This window comes from Orcinus orca, chromosome 11 (genome assembly GCF_937001465.1).
Source record: "Orcinus orca chromosome 11, mOrcOrc1.1, whole genome shotgun sequence".
In the NCBI taxonomy this organism is placed as follows: Eukaryota; Metazoa; Chordata; class Mammalia; order Artiodactyla; family Delphinidae; genus Orcinus; species Orcinus orca.
In genome coordinates this window covers 99,857,622-99,879,444 of record NC_064569.1, presented here as the reverse complement: position 1 = coordinate 99,879,444, position 21,823 = coordinate 99,857,622, and the positions used below count along the sequence as shown (strand labels likewise).

Below are 21,823 nucleotides of genomic sequence, written 5' to 3'. Positions count from 1 at the left end.
TATTTTATTTCGCTATATACTACTTAGTAGGAATCTTCTTTAAAAAGTAACCTATTCCAATTTATTAAACAACCTACCCTTTCCCCCACTGGTTTGAGGATATCCTCTTTAATAATACATTAAATTATTATATATAGGTCATTTTTTCCGTTTCCTATGCAGTTTCTATTCAGTTTTCCATTCCTGTGCCTGCAGCACAATATTTAAATCAGGTAAAATGCTCTTTTTTACATCCTAAAACTTCTCGGCAAAATTTAACAAACATTTGACAATGCCACTTTGTGATGGGCATTATGATGGGTGCTGGGCAGGCACAGATGAGCACACTATAGTCCAAGCTCTTAAGGACCTTGCAGTTTACTTATAATAGCAAAAAACGAACCAGCATTATAACGCTCCATGAGAATTCCTACAATAACATGCCACGAGGGTACATAAGGCCAGTCTTACGGAAAAGGAAGGTTCCTCGAGGAAAAATTCCTTAAACTGAGACCTATGAAAAGAATAGGAAGAGTGAGGTAGACAGAACGTTCCAAGCAAAGAGAACAACACGATAAGACCTGACGGCGCGGGAGAGGGTGAAACGGTTGGGAAATGAAAGCCACAGCTGGTGGCCTGTCACTAGGGAGCGCAGAAGGCGAGTGCCAGGGCAGACCTTCCCTCGAGGTCCTGGGACACCAGAGTGCAGAGGGGCCTGAGGACCCCAGTCCAGCCCTCACTCCACAGAGGACGGGAGGGGCTCTCAAGAGGCCTGTCTTTGCCGTGATCCGAAAGCGAGGCAGTGACCCTCCACTTGCCCCGTGAGGACACCTCTGCGGTGGGCAAGGCCCACAGGGAGGTCACGTCGGGCCTGCAGGGGCCCTGGAGGAGGAGCTTCTGCCAAAGGCAAGAAACACACAGGAAGGGGGAGGGACAACACCATGCCCACCCCACTGTGCGCCAACCGCTCAGCTCCAGCCTTTCCCAACAGCCTCCGAGTCTGCTCCAGACTCCCGTTTGCTCTTCAGCATGAGACACAGCAGACGATAAAACAGAGCATAACAGCCGTGTGAACAGATTCAGCATCATTCCAAACTCAGCGTGTCTGCTCCTCTTATCCTCACAACCCAGCAGGCAGATATGGCTATCCCCACCGTACAGATGGAGAAACTGAGGGACAGAAAGCTTAAGTGGCCTGCCCAAGGTCACAGCCAGCTAGCAGGTTGCAAGGCCAGCTTAATAGCACCTAGAACATAAATACCCACACAAACACCACAGCGTCACTTTAGCTCCATCCAAAACCCTATCATTTGGGGGCTTCCCTGGCGGTCCCTGGTTAGGGCTTGGTGCTTTCGCTGTGGGGTCCAGGTTCGATCCCTGGTCTGGGAACTTATGCCCTGCAAGCCTTGCTGCATGGCCGGAAAAACAAAAACAAAAATCCTATCATTTTGTCATACAATAGATTTGAAACCCTCCCCAATTCTACTGTCCTATGAGGTAACTACCAACCTGAATCTGACACTTAAAATTCTCACACAAGTGTTTATACCTTTACTGCAGACTTGTACATCTCTAGGCAACCTATGATATTATTCTGCATGTTTGTAAAGATTAAGTTAATATTATTTTATAATATACACAACTTTATGTATCTTTTTGCAGCTTTATTTTCTCTCAAGATGGTTTTTTTGTGTGTCAGTGTTAACACATGTAGCTCCAGTTTTGTTGTCCTGTGAGGTTTCATTTTGTGTGTGAAGGGGGGTGTTTTAGCAGTAAACCAACTTTTCAAAAGAATTTTTACAGAGAAACACAGTACAGGCAGAAGCAGAGCTGTTCTGGTAAAGGGGAGAAAAGCAGGAGCCCATCCACTTCCCACTCATTCTGAGGCCAGAATTACCCTGATACCAAAAGCAGACAAGTACATCACAAAAGAAAACTACAAGGAATCCCTGGTCAGGGAACTAGGATCCCACAAGCTGTGCGGCCAAAAAAAAAAAAAAAGCTACAGACCGGTATCTCCTATAAGTAAACGCACAAAACTCCTCAACAAAATACTAGCAAACCAAATCCAACAACATTAAAAAAGGATTGTACATGATGACCAAGCAGGATTTATCCAAGGAGTGCAAGGCTGGCTTAAAACCTGAAAATCCCAATAGGAAAAAGGACAAAGCCACACAATGATTTCAATAGTCACAGAAAAAGCACCTGACAAAACTCAACACCCCTTCATGATAAAGATGCTCAACAAACTAGTAATAGAAGGAAATGTCCTCATCCTGATAAAAGACATCTACAAAAAACCCATATCTAACATCATACCTAAGGCGAATGACTGAATGTTTTCCCCCTAAGGTCAGGAACAAGACAAGGATGTCCACTCTCCCCACTTTTGTTCAATATTGTACTGGAGGTCTTAGGGCAACTAGGCAAGAATGAGAATAAAAGGCATCCAGATTAGAAATGAAGAAGTAAAACTAACAAAATAATATAATCTTATATACAGAAAATACTAAAGAATTCACTAAAAAAGTAGTGAAACTAAACAACAAATTCAGCAAGGCCTCAACATACAAGACGAACATACAAATATTAATTGTATTTCTATACATTCGCAATGAACAATCCAAAAACAAAATTAAAAAAACAACTCCACTTATTATAACATCAAAAAGAATGACATGTTTAGGAACAGATTAACAAAAGGTGTATAAAACTTATACTCTGAAAACTAAAAACTACTATTGAAAGAATTTAAAGAAAACCTCAATCAATGGAAAAATACCCATGTTTGTATTAGAAGATGTAATATTGTTAAGCCTACAGCACTCTCTAAATTCACTACAGACTCACGCAATCCCTATCAAAATACTAGGCAGCTTCTACGTAGAAATTGGTAAGATGACCCTGAAATTCACATGGAAACTCAAGAGACCCAGAATGACCAGGTTAAAACACTCTTGAAAAAGAAGGAAGTTGGAGGACTCACTCCTCCAGATTTCAAAACTTACTAAAAGATGCAGTAATCAAGTCAGTATGGTACTGGCATAAGGATAAACATAGAGATCAGTGGAATAGAACTGAGAGTGCAGACTCCGCACATTTACAGTCAATTGATTTTTTTTTTTTAATGGTGCCAAGACCCTTCACTGGAGAAAGAACTGTCTTTCAACAGATGGTGCTGGGACAACTAGATAACCACATGCAAAGAAAAAAGTTGCACCCTAGATGGATAGGTAAACAAACTGTGGTATACCCATAAAATGGAAGATTACTCAGCTATAAAATGAAATGCTGATACACGCTACAACACAAAGGACCCTGAAAACATTATGCTGAGTACAGGAAGCCAGTCACCAAAAAATCCCCACATTATCACATGACTCCATTATATGAAATGTCTCTAATGGACAAATCATACTATAGAGACAGAAAGATTAGTGGTTTCCCGGGGTGTGGGGTGGGAAGCCGGGGTGACCACTGATGAGTACAGGGTTTCTTTCTGAGATGATAAACATGTTCTAAAATTGACTGTGGTGAGAGTTATACAACTTTTTGAATACAATATAATATCATTGAATTTTACACTTTAAATGAGTGAATGGTGGCGTATGTGAATTAAAATAGGTGAATTATGATATGTGAATCTCTATAAAGATGTAACTTTTTTAAAAGGCAATACAGCTTCCACTTGGTTCTCCTGGCCACCATGCTGTGAGGAAGCCCACACCAGCCACATGGAGGGCCCGTACGTGTGGGCACCACAACTAACAGCGCTGGTGGGGGTCCCAGGTGACGGCCTGCGCCCAACTGCTAGACACGTGAGGGACTCAGGCTGCAGCCTTCAAGACTTCCCAGTGACACCCAGGAGCTTTCTTTTCTTTTTTCCTTTTTTTTGGCCAAAAAAAAAAGTATCAGCCTGCCTAGGTCAAGCACCACCCATCTGTCGTGGTCCTTTTCCTGAAATTTCCATGGATGCCTCCCTGACCTTGGTAGAAAGTTTCCAGTTTTAAGAATCCAAAGGCCTGGGTTCAAGTCCCAATAAGAGCGTTAACCAAGTAATTGTTCCGAGCTTTACCTTCCTCATCCCGGAAATGGAAATAAGAATGTGTATGAAATGAGATAACCGTATAATAGCTGTGTGAGTACTGCAGTGACCTACAGACAGTATTTACCAATACCATCAATCTATCTTTCCTCGAACAACTGCATTCTTCCATTATGCGCAAATGTATTCAATACGGCTCCAAACCAGCAGGCGGTCTGGTCTACAACCCACCATTTGCATGTCATTTTCACCAAAGTCTGCAGCATTATCACATACTGCAGGCCTTGCCCTCCCAGGACAGCAGGAAACGCATTAATTCTTCATGGGCAAACCACTTGTGTTTACTGAGCAGAAAATGTTCCAACCAAGTTCAAGCTCAGACTAAAAGGAACCTCATTTTATCTTATTAAAATTACATTTTTATTCGGTTTTGCACAGGGAAAGAGGTAAACAGTCTTCAACTAAAGCCCTTTTTAAAGAATAAGTGGCAACTAATACACATACCTCCTTTCAAATAATGAAATCTTTCCTTAAAAAATATATTAACCAATAAACTTTTTTAGAAATTGTACCGCTTTAAAACACTACAGTAATTCACTGAACCCTAACGATTCCTTCTAAAAAGCAGATCCACGTGACATAGTTCCACTGCCAGCTACACACCCTGGAAAAACAGTTACACAGGTACACAAGGAGACAGGTTCAGCGATGTTCATAATACCACAAAGAGAAAAAATGTTAAGAAAAATCTAGATGTCCATTATCAACTGAATAATGAATAAACAAACTAGAACATATGCGTATAATGGAATACCAACCACAGCAAACAGGAAGGAACTTCAGCCACCAGATTCAAGATGGGGAAAGTTCATTAACATAATAGTGAAACGTTGAATACACACAGTACGACACCACCACTTACAGGAAGTTTTTTAAATGCAAAAATGAGACAATATATCATTTTTGGGTACATACATGAGTGGTCAAAAATCCTACTGCATGCAGGGTAACCGCAAAATTCAGAACTGTGACGATCAGGGGAAGTGAGAGTAAAGAGCTGGGCCCAGGAAAAGAACACAACAGCATCAACTGTGGATGTGGTCTACATTCCCCGTATTCATCTGTATGCCTTCCTGAAAGTCTGAAATGTGTTCTAGTGTTTCAAACAGATGGCTCTGGCTCTGAGAGGGGAGGTGTTTGCAGGCACAGCCATTCAGAGGGTCAGGGAATGCAGTGCCTGGAGCGCTCCTCGAAGACACGTTTCTCTAAGTCTCCTCCGACCCCATTCTTCCTACACTGTACACAGAAATCTTTCAAAAAGAAGGCTCACCGTCATTAGCCACCACAGAAATGCAAATCAAAATCACAACTAGAGGGACTTCCCTGGGAGTCCAGTGGTTAAGACTCTGCACTTCCACTGCAGGGGGCAGGGGTTCGATCCCTGGTCAAGAACTAAGATCCTGCATGCCGCAAGCCGTGACCAAAAAATTAAAAAAAAAAAAAAAATCACAATTAGGCACCACTTCACAGCCAGGAGGGGGGCAAAAATTTAAAGATAATATGTGTTGGCGAGGATGCAGAGAAACTGAAACCCTCACACGCTGTGGATGGGAGTGAAAATAGGTGCAGCCACTCTGGACAACAGCCTGGCAGGTCTTCAAAAGGTCCAACATTTACCACATGACCCTGCGATTCCGCTTCTAGGTACACACCCAAGAGAAATGGAACATGTCTACACAAAAAACTTGTACTGTATTATTCATGACAGCCAAAATGTGGAAAGAGTCCAAATGTCCATCAACTGATGAATGGATAAATCAAATGTGCCTGTCCATACGATGGAATATGCATTATTAGGTCATAAAAAGAGATGCTCCAACATGGGTGACCCTTGAAAACTTCACAGTCAGTCAAAGAAGCTAGTCACAAAGGACCACACATATAATTCAATTTACATGACACATCCAGAACAGGCAGATCTACAGAAACGAAAGGTACGTCAGCAGTTGTCAGGGGCTGGGACGAGGGAAGGGGAATCACTGCTGATGAGTTCTGGGCCTCTCTCTGTGGTGATGGTGGTACAGCTGGGTGAACACACTAAAAACACTGAATTGTACACTTTAAGTGGGTGAAATGTATGTTACATAAATGATATCTCTACAAAGGTGTTAAAAGGAAGGAAGGAAGGAAGGAAGGAAGGAGGGAGGGAGGGAGGGAGGGAGGGCGAGCTAGGGAGAAGTGAGGATGGGGAAGGACCAGACCAGTCCCTCCTGGCCCAGGTGCCGGGAGCAGGTGCGCCTGAGGGGAAGGCTCAGGGTGCAAAAGCACGCCTTCAGCACCCGTCGCCCAGACGACCAACATCACTCGATGAACCTTTAAACAGGTCCAAGTCCACCCCTCCTGCCCCGGATAACAGAGTCTGCACTGCTACCGTCACAGAACATTTCAGTATACTTCATGTGGCAAGGACGGAAATTTTTATCATCCTCCAAAATAAGAAAATGAAACTTAAGAAAGACTAATTTGGGCTTCCCTGGTGGCGCAGTGGTTGAGGGTCCGCCTGCTGATGCAGGGGACATGGGTTTGTGCCCCGGTCCGGGAAGATCCCACATGCCACGGAGCGGCTGGGCCCGTGAGCCATGGCCGCTGAGCCTGCGCATCCGGAGCCTGTGCCCCGCAGCGGGAGAGGCCACAGCAGTGAGAGGCCCACGTACCACAAAAAAAAAAAAGAAAGAAAGACTAATTTGTTACCAGTAGGCAAGGCGGGGACCATGAGCCGTGTCCTCTGGGTCCAACTGGTATATATCCTGATGACCACATGCCTGAGCAGCCGGGAAGGACTGTCAGATGGAAGAAGAGTGACTGAGAACTAACAAGGCATCACAGGCTCCAACACTGCGATGTAACAGAGGCTCCCAGCTCGGTGAGAGGGTTGGGTCCAGACAAAGGACAGCACAGGACGGGTCAGGAAGGAAGGCAGAGAGACGCCCACAGTGTGCCCCGAAGCGGCCCCCAACTAGAAGCGCCTCCCACGAGAGCCCTGAGTTCCTATAAAGGTCACCTCTTCTGCAGAAGGCACAGAAAACGCCCCCATTGGTAAGGGAAAGAAAGATGACAAAAGAATGGGCAAAGCTAAGGTTTAAAGAGAGAACCGGGAAAAGCGCTCCCAGAGGACGGGGCCCCAACATGAAGACAGGCTGGAGACACTGGGCAGATGCAGGGACGCCCAAAAGAGAGAGATGGGCCCCGGGGACCAACGCCATCTCTTCAGGGTTCTATCCAGGCTGCCTTTACAACACCAGTCAGGAAAGCTTTTTGTTTTTGGTCGTGCCACGCGGCACGCGGGATCTTACTTCCCCAACCAGGGATCAAACCCATGCCTCCTGCAGTGGATAATCACTGGACCGCCAGGGAAGTCCCCAGGAATGCCTTTTTTTTTTTTTTTTTTTTTTAAATTTATATTTGGCTGCGTTGTGTCTTCATTGCTGTGTGCGGGCTTTCTCTAGTTGCGGCGAACGGGCGCTACTCTTCCTTGTGGTGCACAGGCTTCTCATTGCGTGGCTTCTCTTGTTGCAGAGCATGGGCTCTAGGCGCACGGGCTTCAACAGTTGTGGCACACGGGCTCAGTAGTTGTGGCTCACGGGCTCTAGAGCACAGACTCAGTAGTTGTGGCGCACGGGCTTAGTTGCTCCACGGCATGTGGGATCTTCCGGGACCAGGGCTCGAACCCGTGTCCTCTGCATTGGCAGGTGGATTCTTAACCACTGTGCCACCAGGGAAGCCCCCCAGGAAAGCTTTTTAAAAACTCAGAGTCAAAGACTGTCTGAGGGCCTACTTGTGGACAGCCAAGCTCTGGGGCGTAGCCTTCACCGAGAGCACCACGAATCAGTGACATCTTAGCCAGTCACAGACGGCCCCGAGGCTGCCGCACTAGAGTCACTCGACACACCCTGGCTGAGCACCTGCTCCAGGCCCGGTCCGACACTGGCGCTGCGAAGATGCCAGGGATGCTGCTCCCGCCGTGGTGGAGAGTCATTAGGATACAGGTAGGCACTGAAGTGGGAGGAGAAAGGAGGGAATGAGCCTAAGTTACAGAGCAGAAGCCAGGAAGGCAGGAGGAAGGAGAGCCCAATGTCGCAAGGCCTCTGGGTTTGACAATAAGGTGATTCTCTCCTGTGTATCCCGGAGAACTTCTTTCTGGTCTGAACTTGGACCGCCTACACCAAGGCCCTGGCTCTGAAACAAAACTGATGGGACAACACCAGAAGAGCTTTTTTTTTTTTTCACTAAAGGTTAAAGAGCAGTGAGTGAAAATAACAATGAATGAAACGGCAAAGAGCGAGAGGAGATAAAATTAAAAGAAATACATCCAAGCTGCGGTGTCCTGAGCATCATAAAATAAATGAAAACTTATACGGCCATCTTTGCGATTAACTGCCTCCCTGTATTTCAGACACATGAAGTAAACAGGCAAATCATGTAGTATCTCAGTTTACAGCCCATCAACCTCTCCAAGCACAGTCATCACTCAATGTCTCCAGCAGTTTTCTGAAAGGTGAACTCAATTAGCAACTGATTTACCATTAGGCGTGTTCTAACCACAGTGATGCTCCCCAGATTTATAAAATACGTCCAGAAGGGTAAGTTTTCCAAGGAGATTAACTTTAGAGGACTCTGGAGGAAAATGTATGAAACGCCATTATTACGAGGGTAAACGGTTCCACCATTCCTCCCGCCCATGGCACCATCTGAAATGGTCCCGCCCACAGAGTCAAGTGCAGACACACGTGGCCCTACAGGACCCTGAGCAGAGGGGCTCCCGGGCTGTCCCACCGTCAACACCCACGCTACGCCACCTGGCAGTGACGCTCGCCCCGTCCCGCAAGCTCTCAGCCACCTACTGAGCTCTCCCCACCGGGCCACGAGCTCCCTGTAAGAGGGCCTGGAGTTCGTCTCCAGTCACACTCCTTGGGGGCCCAGGAGCCAGTGGAGACGGGCACTTACTGATCCAATCAGCAAGCTGCTCAAGGATGGCTCTTCAGACAGGTCTCAGAAGTGAGGATGTTGACAAGAAACTTACCCCTCCCATGAAAAAAGCAATGTGTGGAATATAATACTGTAAATCAACTCTACTTCAGTTAAAAGAAAACAGCAACGTGTGAGCTCACAGACCCAGAGAACAGACTGGTGGCTGCCAGAGGTGGGGCAGGGTGCGAAATGGGTGAAGGGGTCCACAGGCACACACTTCCAGTTACAAGATAAATAAGTCCTGGGGATGTAAGCACAGCATGGTGACTGAAGTTAGTAACACTGCACTGCAGATGAGAAGGTTGCTTGTAATCTTACAAGTTCTCATCACAAGGAACAAGCGTGTAACTGTGTGGGGATGGACCTTAACTAGACTTCCTGTAATCATTTTGCAATAGACACATAGAGCGAATCCTTAGGTTGCACACCTGAAAGTAATATAATACATCAATTACACCGTCATAAAAGCACAATGTATGAATGGGGGGAGGAGTCTTTTGAAATTAACATGGAAAAGTACAACCCTGCCAGCCCTGCAGTCGGAGTCATGGGTCCCATTTCCCCACCTCTCCCTGCCTTGCTGCTTCTCCCCCGAGTCCCTCTCCTGTCGACGTCACCTCCAGGCTCACCGCACTGAGCCCTCTCTCCTCTCTCCCAGCTCCTGCCAGCCTATCTGGACGCCCCTCAGACTCCTCCGTGCGTCCCGAAGCCCAGTGCTCCACCAGTTTTCGCTTCCCAGTTCACGCGAAACTGTGCTCTCTCCTGACATTACTGGGCACCTGCAGTAAACACTCAAACAGCGGCCTCCAGGCTGAGCTGCTGCTGGCTCTCGGCCACCTCACCACCTCACATTAACGGGCCCATCGCAAAAATCAGCTTTGCCCCCACTGCCATGCCTCACCCCCACTTCCCCAGACAGGACGTGACCCTCTGCAGTCACGCAGGTACAACACGACAGGCGCGCCCCGCCTCGTGCAGCCCCTGGCAGCCTCCTGGCTCTCTCCTGTGACACCTGAAACCCACCTGCTGTCCCCAGCGTCCCTCTCTTCCTGACCCCATCCCTCACTCCTCCCGTGACTTAATCTCCAAGAACAGCGATCCCAAAACCCAAGATACTTGTTGCTACATGCAGCGCTCCCTTTTTTTTTTAATTTTTATTGGCATATAGTTGCTTTACAATGTTGTATTAGTTTCTGCTGTACAGCAAAGTGAATCCGTTATATGTATACATATATATATATCTCCACTCTTTTTTGGATTTCCTTCCCATTTAGGTCACCACAAAGCACTGAGTAGAGTTCCCTGTGCTATACAGTAGGTTCTCATTAGTTCAGTGCTCCCTTCTTTACTACACGAATACTTGAATGATTAAGCATTTTAAACCTGAAGGAGTTCCAAAGACTAGAGCACATCCCCTCCTAAGTGGGCGTAACTAGGCAACGCCCTCTGAGGAGCCCCCAGCATCCCACACCTGCCCGGCCCTGTCAGAGCGACTTACAGTCCTGGTGGTTGATGAGCCCACATGTGGCTGGGACATAAAGTGCTGTAATGGCTCCATGACTGGCTTTGGCACAGGAAACTAACCCAAGCTAGGGAGTAATTCTAAAGGAATCAAAACGGGGTGCAGGAGGCGGCAGCCCGGGTCTGTCTGAGACTAACCCGTAGCACTAGCCACCCCAGGACGGTAACTGGCCCGGTAAGACAATCCCCACGCCCTAGACGGCGGGAGGCAGACAGTGCGGTGAATCCTGGGGGGCCGGGAGGTCTCCCGCGCTCTCTTCCTCCTGAATTCTGTAATGGCAAGGCCAGACCCCTTCTGCTTCCCACTCAACCGGCTGGCCTCGCCACCTGCAAACACGCGCACCTGACAAGAGAAGCAGGTGCTGAGCGCCCCCTAGGGGCTGCCTCCCGCCTCCAAGGTCCCGTGACGCCGAGGGACCCCTCCCCTCTCCAAGACCCAGTCCTCCGCCCAGCCTCTCCACGCACACCGTGCCCACGCTCTCTGACAAGCCCGGACCCTGCAGAGGGCTTTCGGCCTAGGATCACAGGCACTGAACATCGTTTGTCTCGCTGCGTGTGAGCCTGGGCGCCAGCAAGAGCATTCTGTCCTTGAGGCTAGTAGAAACGCTCACGGAAAGAAGGCTCATGGCAAACCCTGCAGCGAGCTGTGTGAGGGAGCAGGGCGAGGGCGGCCCGGGGCACATCTGAGAACCGTGTCACGGTCTGGCCCCCGCAGCACGGGCCAAGCTCGAGTGTGCAGCCCGGGTGAGAAGGAAGACGGCGGGCCATGCCCGGGCCGGAACACTCTGGCAGTGCCAGTGAACTCCAGACCCCGGGAGGATGGACCACGGGGAACAGAGCGTTCATGCGGTCAGGAGCCCAGAAATGCACAGGGCGGCGTAGAGAAAGGGCTCTGCCCTCCGCCAACATGCTTGAGTTCAAAGCCAGCTCGCTCACTGCTCACCGAGGGGCCTCGGGCAGAGAGCAGCAGAGGGGCGAGGGCCCCCTGCCCAGCTGCGCTAGTAACACTAACAGCAGCTTCAGCCCTGAGCCCTCCTAACCCCAGTAAGAGAATCCGTAACTGTTCTAAGCAACTAAACTCACCGACAGCTACATGCGCTTTCGCCACCTTCAGCACTCAGGCTGGGATTTCCACATGAATCCCTCCAAAGAGGAAACAGCATCAGAATGAGGGAACAGAAGGAACAGGGACACTCAAAACAGAAGTCCCCTGCAGCACGGAGCCCAGAAATGGGAAGAACCCAGGCTGCCCCGTCCCCTCTGGGCCTCCTGACCCTCTGCCTCTCTCTGTGAGGGGGGGAATGTCTGGGTGAACCCAGAAGCTGCCCCTCTCACCCCTGGAGAACCGGGAAAGAGGAAGTCAGTGTGTGAGGAACCGGGTCCCACCCCCAGCCCCAGGACAGGCCCACCACCAGCTCAGCTGCAGCCTGTAAAGTCTGGAAAGGACCCCTCAGCATTCCCGCTGCTGCTGGCCCGAACCTGTGTGTCAAGAGCCGGAAACAAGGGAGGTGCTCAATAAGCAGGCGCAGGTACGAGGTGTCACTACAAGGCCAGCACCATCTCCATCCGCGGCTCCACCTCCCGCCTGGGGCGCAGAGCCAACACGTGCCCACGGATGTGGTTCACAGCCACTCTCCGCGGAATCCTCCAGAGGGAGAACCAGGCGGTCGGTCGTGTCTGCACTCCCAGGGCCGAGCACGGAGGCATCCCCCACGTGCAGCCCAGCCCTTCCAAGGCCGGGACCCCCGCTGCACCCAGAGGGTCCGCAAGGGCCGGTCCTCACACTGCACGTGTTCCACTGAGGAGCGGCTAAGCCCAGGAGTGGCAAGATGGTGGAGCTTCCGGAGAAGGCCAGGCGGGGGCGGGTGTCACACCCTGGCCCCCGGGTCACTGTGCTGCGCCGCTGCCCTTGTCCTAGCTGTACGTGGGCCAGGCAGGGCCACTCCAGTGGGAACAGAAAAACGGAGGCGAGGGCTCCCGGCGCCTGTTCTGTTCATTTCCACCCCCAACCTCTGATCTCGCCTTCACAGTACTTAGGGGAGTGAAACACCTCCTCCAGCTCTCATTTTACAAAATTTTAAAAAAACAGAACAAATCCAAAATCATCAGGGATTTTTTTTTAAGTCATTTTTGTCCTCATCTAAAATTAACCCAAAAGAGTCCAGATTTGCAACATTAGATAAACATTTAAGAGGGGGAAAAAATGATTTCATTTTAAGTTTATTTTTTCAAAATGTTTCCAGACAAAATAAAACGTGTTTCATAACATGAAACATGACCACTGGAAAACAAACAAGTAAAACAAACTATGTATTTAGCCAAACCCCACCCTCCAGTGCTTCCACAGTGCTCAGCACAGCAAGACCATCTCCACTCATGGGTGGCAACCAGATGGGACCACCCCCCCCCCCCCCCGCCCCACAAAGTCACTGCCAGAGCACAGACTCCTGGGCTCCTCGTGACAGGGAAAACTAGGAATAAAGAGACACTCCAAACATCCACTCCAGAAGCACCAGCAAGAAAACAAGGCAGGTCTATACAAACACAAGACAGGAGAGCAGGTGGGGCAGCAGCTCAGAATTTCTCAGGAAAGAAAGGCGGGGCCTCCACTTGGCCCCTGGACCCGAGAGGACACGGAACAGAGAAGACTCCTCCGACTAAACACGCTTTGCAGAGGTCACCAGTGAGGGCCCAGCCCACCTGTGAAGACTGGCCGAGGTACCGGCCCACGTTCAAGTGCAGGACCCCTTCCCCAGCCGACCTCCCTCGGGCATACTTCCCTGCCCTCCACCGACCCCGCAGGGCTCTGCTTTCCTGCAGCCGCTGTAACAGACTTACTGCCTTCGAACATTCCCACCCATCATCTTAACACTCTGCGGGTCAGAGGTCCGGCATGGGTCTCCCAGGCTAAAGTCCAGGGGTCGGCCCGCTGCATCCATTCTGGAGGCGGTCCTGGGGAGAATCCATTTCCTGCTCATCCAGGTCGCTGACAGAATTCAGTTTCTAGCAGGTGCGGAACCAAGGTCCCCGTCTTCCTGCTGACCAAAAGCACAGGCTGCTCCCCGCTCCTAGAGGCCACCACGTGCCTGGCTCGGGGCCCTTCCTCCATCTTCAAAGCCAGCAACCGCAGATCAGACAGAGCCACCTGTGTCCAACCTCTGACACTTTTAAGAGCTGATGTGACCACGCTGGCCCCCCGGATAATCCAGGGCAACCTCTCCATCTCAGGGGCAGCTGACGGGCAACCTTAACTCCATCTGCAAAGTGATTCCCCTTTGCCGTGGGACTGACACGTCACAAGCTCTGAGGATGAGGACGTGGGCATCTTGAGGGGCTCCCACCCCTCAGGCCAGAACCCTGGGGGTCACCTCAATCCCCAACACCCTGCCCATCAGTGACCCCTTTGAGGCCCACCGCAGCTCAGGCCCTGAACCTGTCCACTCCCCCCCGCCCACCGCCGCTGCCCTGGTCCCCACTTCCCGTGCCCACTTCCTCTCACCCTCTCTTCGAGGCGGAGGAGCAGAATAAAGTGCTTCCTCATGGCTCTCGGGACCAAGACCCAATTCTTCTCCAGGGCCTGGACGCCCTGCGTGCTCTGGACCCCGCGCACCCCTCCTCACTTCCTCCTTGGGGTCTCCCTGCGGAGAGCTCCGACCCCGACCCGGACCCGCACCTCTGCGTGGCAGGCTGGCCCCTGCTCCAGCCCCGGGTCCCATCCTAGGCGAGACCTCCTCGGGGCGGTGGGGGGGAACGTGGCATTCTACGGATGCGGGGCTCCGGTGTCCTGCCCCCATCACCAGGCTGCGGCCGTGGGAGCCTACAGACTGCTTGTGTACCAGGTGTTCACCGTCTCCTTCGGCCTGAGGACCCCGAGGCCCACGCCTCTGCTCAGCATTCCCTGCGGTACCTGGCGCACTGAAGGTGCTCCAGTATTTTCTGAATGAACTGTCCCCCGCCACACTCCTCTCCTGCAGCTGACGACTGACGGTGGCCTGTGGAGACGACAGCTGAGCTGAGTGTCCCACTTGCTCAGGGCCGCCTCGTGGCTGTGGCAGCTGTGCGCTGAAAGCTGCCAGGGCCAGGACACTGTGAGCGGTCTTCTGCTCCATGTCTACCCGAGCACCCATGGCCCTGCATATTCAGTCGCGGCCTTTCTTGCTGCCACCGCACGTACACATGTCACCGTTCACATGCCCCGGCGGCCCGCCTACCCTGCCGTCAGCAGAGCACACTGGCAGGCAGAGCCGTGCTAAAATAGCAAGCGTCGGGTCCACGCTGAAAGGCTGCCTGTGTTCCCACACCCAGTGTGCTGTGATTTCGTCTTGGCATTTCAAGTTAAGTGTAGCAGGAATGCCAAGTGCAACCGCGGAAAGCCACAGCCCCGTGGGAGCCAAGCAAGTCAACGGCCCACGAAGGAACAGGCCCAGAGAGCCAGAGGCCGAGCCTTTTCTGATTATCATCAGCTTCCCGATTCTTACCAAACCACCACCGCCTCTCACCTGGATGTTCGCAAAGCCTCCTAACTGGTCTCCCTGCTGCTGCCCTGGCCCTCTCCGCCCCCCGGTCTACCTACAACAGGGCAGCCAAAGGAATCCTGCTAAGCCAAAGGCAGGGCCTGCCGCTGCCACAATCCTCCAAAGCCCGCCCTTCACTCGGAAGAAGACACTGGGAGTCCCTGTCTCTCCTGGGACCATGAGGCCCACCACTCCCACTTTTCAGGCCTCGTGCCCCACAAGCCTCTCCCCCCCTCAGCAGTGGTCACGCCGGCCCCCCTGGGCTTCTCCTCGGACACACCAGCATCGCCCCCGAACCAGGGCCTTTGCACGAGCTCACCCCTCTGCCTGGACGACTCTATCCCGGCCACCCAGGAAGCCTGTTCCCTCACCTGCTGCAAATCTTGCTCAAATGTCACCTGCTCTGTTAGAGCTTACCTGGTCACCTTATCATCCATGACACTATCCCCACGGCACCTGCCCCCGAAAGATCTATCCCGCTTCCCTGCTCTGTGTTGATAGCAGTCATCACCTTCTGACAGTTAACTCTCTACTTAGCTTTTCTCGGGGGATTCCCTGGTGGTCCAGTGGTTAGGACTCAGCGCTTTCACTGCCAAGGGCCCTGGTCTGATCCCTGGTCGGGGGCTAAGATCCCACAACCCGTGAGGCACAACCTAACTTAGTTATCCTCTGCCTCTCCCACTCCACTGTTAGCTCTGTGAGAGCACAGATTTTGGTCTGTTTTGTTCACTGATGCACCTCTAGCACCTGGAACCATTACTGGCACATAATCTGGGTTAAATAAATATTTGCTGAATAAGTAAATGATCAGACTCTCAAAACTGGTCCAAGAGGCTTCTCTCCTTCTCATCTAAGAGAACAGGGTTAGGCCAAGCAAATATCCTCCTGTAGGTCACAACCACTTAGGTCTAATGCAACTCCCTAGGTTATACGTGCAGAAACTGATGGCCCTGGGGGCAGTATGAGGAAGGTGAAGGTCACAGAGAGATTAACAGAAAACGATGGCTAAAACCTGGACCACCCAATTCCCAGTCAGACGTCTTTCCACCATATCACACATCCTGCCTCATCCAGAGAAGCAGCTTCTAAGAAAGCATCAACCAAACATATAATCTAAGGACCAGGGTGTGCACAGAATAGGGGGATCTACCAGCAAGACCACCTCGTGCGGTGTGAGCCTTGGCCAAATCAGTCTCTCCAGGTTAATCTGGAAAACAGTTTGGATCAACCACCACTTACTGGTTTGGCGGTAACAATGCGAAGATGAGCAAGGCACACTCCCTAAACACGCAGAGCTCACCGTCTGGTGAAGAAAACAAGCGCTTTCCAACACTGGGTGTGACGCACAACGGGGTACTTTAGTCCAGACTGCATGAAAACAGGCCAGCCCTGACCAGGAGGTACACTGGAGGCGAGTTCTTGAACATCTTTAAAAAGTAAGCCCAGGGCTTCCCTGGTGGCGCAGTGGTTGAGAATCCGCCTGCCGATGCAGGGGACGCGGGTTCGTGCCCCGGTCCGGGAAGATCCCACATGCCGCGGAGCAACTAAGCCTGTGCACCATGGCCGCTGAGCCTGCGCGTCCGGAGCCTGCGCTCCGCAACGGGAGAGGCCACAGCAGTGAGAGGCCCGCGTACCGCAAAAAATAAAAAATAAATAAGCCCAGCAAGGACTTCCCTGGAAGTCCAGTGGTTAAGACTCCACGCTCACAATGCAGGGGCACGGGTTCCACCCCTGGTCAGGGAACTAAGATCCCACATGCCACACAGCGAGGCCAAAAAATTAATAAATAAATAAGAAAAATAAAAAGCCAGGCAAAGGAGAGGGAAGGGAGGAAAAGAACATTCTGGCCACAGCTATGAAAGCATGAAACTGACAGAGGCATCACACAGCAGGTACAGCGAGGATCCTACAAGTCCATCAGCACCCGTGGGGGCCAAGCTCAAAGCAGGGAGGGGCGGGAGATGGGGCTAAAGAGTTGAGCGGGCTCAGGTCATAAAGGGCCTTAGACATCATGCAGAAGCACTTAAGCTTCTCGGCACGGCATGTCGGGGAAAACAACCAAGGGGCTTTAAACCAGCCTACCTCATCGAGTGCCAGAGTGCGCTTGGAGGACAGAGTGTGCTTTGTAACTTCTAAAACACCAGAGACACGAACATTTGCAGAGCGCCAGGAATAGCGCCTGGCAAACGTTAAGTGCTCGGTGAATAGCAGCCGCTACTGTCAGAGGAATTATTACTAAGGAATTACTAATTTTAAAGGACTGCGCTATACAAAAGCGCCTTTGCCAGTTCCATATTCTGTGGTGGGTGTATTCTTCCTCCTTTGAGTTTCTCTGGGTTGAGGCCCACACTCAAAAAAAGTTAATCACAGGAACCACTCAAAAGAGCTGGCACGACCGCTGGAAGCCAGCTGGGAACTGCGGCACCGAGCTTGTGCAGGTAAAGACCAGGTATGCGGCCGGTGGTCACCACAGGGAGGTCATCTACTGACAGGGAAATGGGCACACCTTTGCGACTCCTCCTGTCGCCTGAAACGGCAGCACTGCCAGAGATGAGGCCACAGGAGGCGAGGGGCACGAAGTGGCTGTGCAGGCCTTTCTGGGCGAGCCGACCTCTCCTCCTCGCCCTGCCCGCTGCAGTGACAGCCTCCAGGAGGCCTCCAAGACTCCACTCCAAGTCTGGGACTATCACACGGGAACAGCTCTCAAAAAGGCCTAAGGCACAGCACGGTATCGGAGTCCAAGGAGAAAGCAAGGCTGTCTTTGGGAATGCAGGATTTCACAGAAGAAAGTTGAGGACAGTATTATTTTCCTGTGGCTGTCACAACAAATTACCACAAACTTAGCAGCTTAAGACAACAGAAATGTATCCTGTCACAGAGCTGGAGGCTACAAGTCCAAAGCCAAGGTGTGGGCAGGGCCATGCTCTCTCTGAAGGCTCTAGGAGAGGATCCTTCCCTGCCTCTCCTAGCTCTACTGGCTGCCAGGAGTCCTCAGCCTGCCTTGGTCTGTAAAGGCATCACTCCAGTCTGTCTCCATCTTCACATGCCATCTTCCCTGTGTCTGTCTCTCTATGTGCAAATTTCCCTCTTCTTATAAGGATACCAGTCACTGGACTAGGGCTCACTCTAATCCAGTGTGACCTCACTTCTCATTTTAACTTGATTCCATCTGCAAATACCCTATTTCCAAATATGGTCACATTCACAGGGTCCGAGGACCTGAATGGGGGGGGGGCACTACTGAACCCAATACAAGGACAAATACCCAAGAGACACAGTCATCAATCCAAAGGTTTATTCACCATTATAACTACACACAGGAGCTCGAGTATTCTCACACCTCAGCTGGTTGTTAAGAATCAGAATCTATTTAGACGGAGGAGGAACCAAAATCTCAAGACCTAAAAACAACACACAAAAGTTCTACTGCCATGTGGCTCCTTTCCTTGGAGTCTGTGTTCTACAGCATGTGTTCCTGTCACTGCTAGGACCTCCTATTCTCTGCTATTCCAGAATTTTCACATCATCCTGGACCCTGACATTGGTTTTGATGAAACCTCTTATTGTTCTTCAGTCAAGCACAGTCCTAAGGACTTCCCTGGTGGCACAGTGGCTGGCTAAGAATCCTCCTGCCAATGCTGGGGACACAGGTTCAAGCCCTGCTCCAAGAAGAGCCCACATGTCGAGGAGCAACTAAACCCGTGGGCCACAACTACTGAGCCTGCGCTCTAGAGCCCGTGAGCCACAACTACTAACCCCGTGCGCCACAACTACTGAGCCTGCACTCTAGAGCCCACGAGCCACAACTACTGAGCCTGCGTGCCACAACTCCTGAAGCCCACACGCCTAGAGCCCGTGCTCCACAACAAGAGAAGCCACCGCAATGAGAAGCGACACACACCACAACGAAGAGTAGCCCCCGCTCGCCGCAACTAGAGAAAGGCTGTGCGCAGCAACGAAGACCCAACACAGCCAAAAATAAAATATAAATAAATAAATTTATTTATTTAAAGAAAAAAAACCCACAGTCCTACAGAGTAAAATAGGGTGCCTGGCCAACTTCAGTGACCCCCTCCAAAGTCGCTTTTCTGAGCAGTCAGGAACTCATACTGCTAACTCCCAGACCATTCTGAAAATTAAACCTTTCTGACTCGACACAGTGCATTCCAAAGTTTACAATTCTATCACTCAAACAATAGTGTTTACTATGCAACACTTACGAATAAACTGTGCTTACGAATGATTCTACTTGGAGTTAAGACCACAATTCTTAAGTTTCAGTATCTCAGACTTCAGTTTCCAAACTGAACAGTGTGTAGAAATCTTGTAGTTTGTTTGTCTCTAATCTATTTTCACCAGCAGCTGATTTTATCCTAGGTGTTTTCCCCGTCATGTCTCCCATGTTTCCTAGGGCCCTGGCTGGGCTGGGTGACACATCAATCAGAGGAGGACTTTGGAGTTGTACAGCTTCCAGGTTGCACCCAGGTCGCTGCAGGCACTTAACTAAAAAAAAAAAACAAAAAAATTTGCTTCCTGCTGCTGACTCAAGACAGGAGTTGGCTTTGAAGCCAGAAAGTGGGAACATGGAAATCCACAGTGAGCCTCAAGTATTCTTCCTCGCCCAGGGCAAAAGCGGCAACCCAGGAGAGAACGAGAACGCCAATCAAATGGGTCAAAACCACCACGCCCCCTGCAGAAACCGAGCTCGCCAGCGGACGCAGACTGCCCCGGCCACTTTCCTCACTCCACCAACTCCTCGCGGCTGGAGAAGAGTGGGTTCCTTGCAGCTTCCCCAGGGGGCCGAGGAGTTTCGCAGAAGAGAGCCTGCCGGTCTCGGGACAAGCCTGCCGGCAGCTCCTCCTCCTTTCTGGCCTCGCTCCTACGTGCAGCCACTGTCACCTCCCAGACCCCACGATCCGACCCCCAGGACACCCCGAGCAGTCTCCTCAGAGCCCAGGTCACCCCTCCCCAGACCCCGACTCCACCGCAGCCCAGAGGGCCGAAGCGCCCACCTGACCTCTGACCTCTGACTCCGACCCGGGTCCCCGTCACACCCACCTGCCCGGGACCTTGCTGTTGCTGCGCTTCCAGAACTGCTTCCTGGCCCCGTCGCTGGCCATGGCCTCTCCTCATCCCTCAGACCCGCAGCCCCGACACCCCGAGGGCGGCCAACCGGCCCCGGCGGCCCTTTCCTGTACCCCGGGTGGCCCCCCTCACTGATCCCGGGATTCCAGAGAGTAGAGCCAAGAGGCTCTTCCGCCTCCCTCCGGAAGTTGTATCTCCGCGCACCCGGAAGTCCCGCCTCCGACCCAGGCGCGCGTGATGGACGCGGGGGAGCCTGACGTCACTAAAAGGCGCCTAAGGGGCGGTGCCGCGGAGGAAGCGCAGCTGCCGGGTCGTCCTTCTAACTGCCCTCTTCTTAGGCCTGGTGTCGGGCCCAGGGTTCTCCTACTGCGCGAAGCGGCAGGACAATGGTCCTAACCCGAGGGCGAGGCGACGCGGAGACCGAAAGCACCCCGCTGCGGGTGGTGGTCGAGGAGGTGTCTGTCGCCCGCACTTGGCTAGGGATCGGTAAATACCAAGTGGCTGACTTACCGCTGCAGTCAGTGCAGCCAGGTGAGAACCATGAGGAAGTGGTCCGGGCTCGTGAGGGGCACGGGTGGTGGGGTCCGGGGAGGGGGCAGGTGGGTCGGGGAGGGAGGGGGTTGGCAGGCTTCGGCTGAAGCGTGAAGATTCCCCCACCGGAGCCTTGGCCGCGGGCGGCTGTCGGCGCTTGAAACGTGCAGGTAAAATACACCCAGGACTTCAGTACCAAAGAAGGAATGATGACGCTGATTTTTATGTTGAGTACATGTTGAAGTAAAATATTTTGTGTATTGGATTCAATAAATGTATTGCTAAAATTATTTTCACATTCCTTTTTTTCAAAGTAGCTACCAGAAAATTAGAAGTTACGTATGTGGCTGCATTATATTTCTGTCGGCGGTAGACGTAACCCGAGAGGTCAGGGACCGGCATTTCAGAAGGGAGCGCAGTGCGGCTTTGGGGAGCCGCTTGACAGACGCGTGCCAGTTCTTCATGATATTTTCTGATTAAAGTTTTCCGTGCCTCCTCACTTATGATAAGTAACACTGATGTAGTACTTGCTGTACGCAGGGTATTGCTCTAGGTACTTTACGTGTATTATCTCAGTCGTATGCCAACCAGCGCCTCAGTAAAGGCCACCCCCGGCCCTCAGAGCAGAGTGCGTGGCTCTCTCAGATCCCTTGCAACACTGAGTTTTCTATCCTGTCTTGTAGTAGCAGAGGCTTCCCACAGCCCTTGTCCCTGCCCTGGAACATTTACTGCCTGTCTTTCCTCCCACGGAGCCCGTAGGGTACTGCAAGATACTGCTGGGCGGGTGAGGCCTGTGCCTTCTGCTTCTACAGCTAACACAGGAAGCGTTTGTTAAACGGATGACAACCATGGGAGCTCTCCAGGGATCCCCTTCTGTCACAGCCACAGAATCTCCCTGAGGTGATTGCAGTGGGTCCTTGGCGAATCCCCTGCTGACAGAACCTCAGTAGACGCTCAGGGCTACGATGCTGCACAGCCTGAGGAACTGTCCCGGCATCCTGTCCTTTCATGACCTCAGTGAATCTCCAGCGATGTCCTGATAAAGCCTCAGTGGACCTTAGGGACCCCTTCCTGGACATAGCCTCAGGAAGCCTCCTGGGATCCTTGGCTAGTGGGG

The 21,823-nt window shown here is 51.5% G+C and overlaps 1 protein-coding gene and 1 long non-coding RNA gene across 4 annotated transcripts in view; one reads left to right on the top strand and one right to left on the bottom strand.

The window, feature by feature from the left end:
- TBC1D22A (TBC1 domain family member 22A) overlaps nucleotides 1-20,360 on the bottom strand; it is a 315,342-nt gene extending 294,982 nt beyond the window's left edge. For both annotated transcript variants that reach the window (XM_004279596.4, XM_049694610.1), the window contains exon 1: nucleotides 20,149-20,360. In XM_004279596.4, the coding sequence (XP_004279644.1) occupies nucleotides 20,149-20,210 (62 nt within the window). In that variant the 5' untranslated portion in view covers nucleotides 20,211-20,360. The remainder of the gene's footprint in view (nucleotides 1-20,148) is intronic.
- A 162-nt stretch (nucleotides 20,361-20,522) lies between these two features.
- Nucleotides 20,523-21,215, top strand: LOC117196492 (uncharacterized). 2 transcript variants are annotated; one of them, XR_004476717.2, is made up of 2 exons: nucleotides 20,523-20,706; nucleotides 21,024-21,215. It is a non-coding gene; the product is annotated as an uncharacterized LOC117196492 (long non-coding RNA). The 2 variants fall into 2 exon arrangements; XR_004476718.2 differs by having other exon boundaries at nucleotides 21,021-21,215.
- The last annotated feature ends 608 nt before the right edge of the window (nucleotides 21,216-21,823 follow it).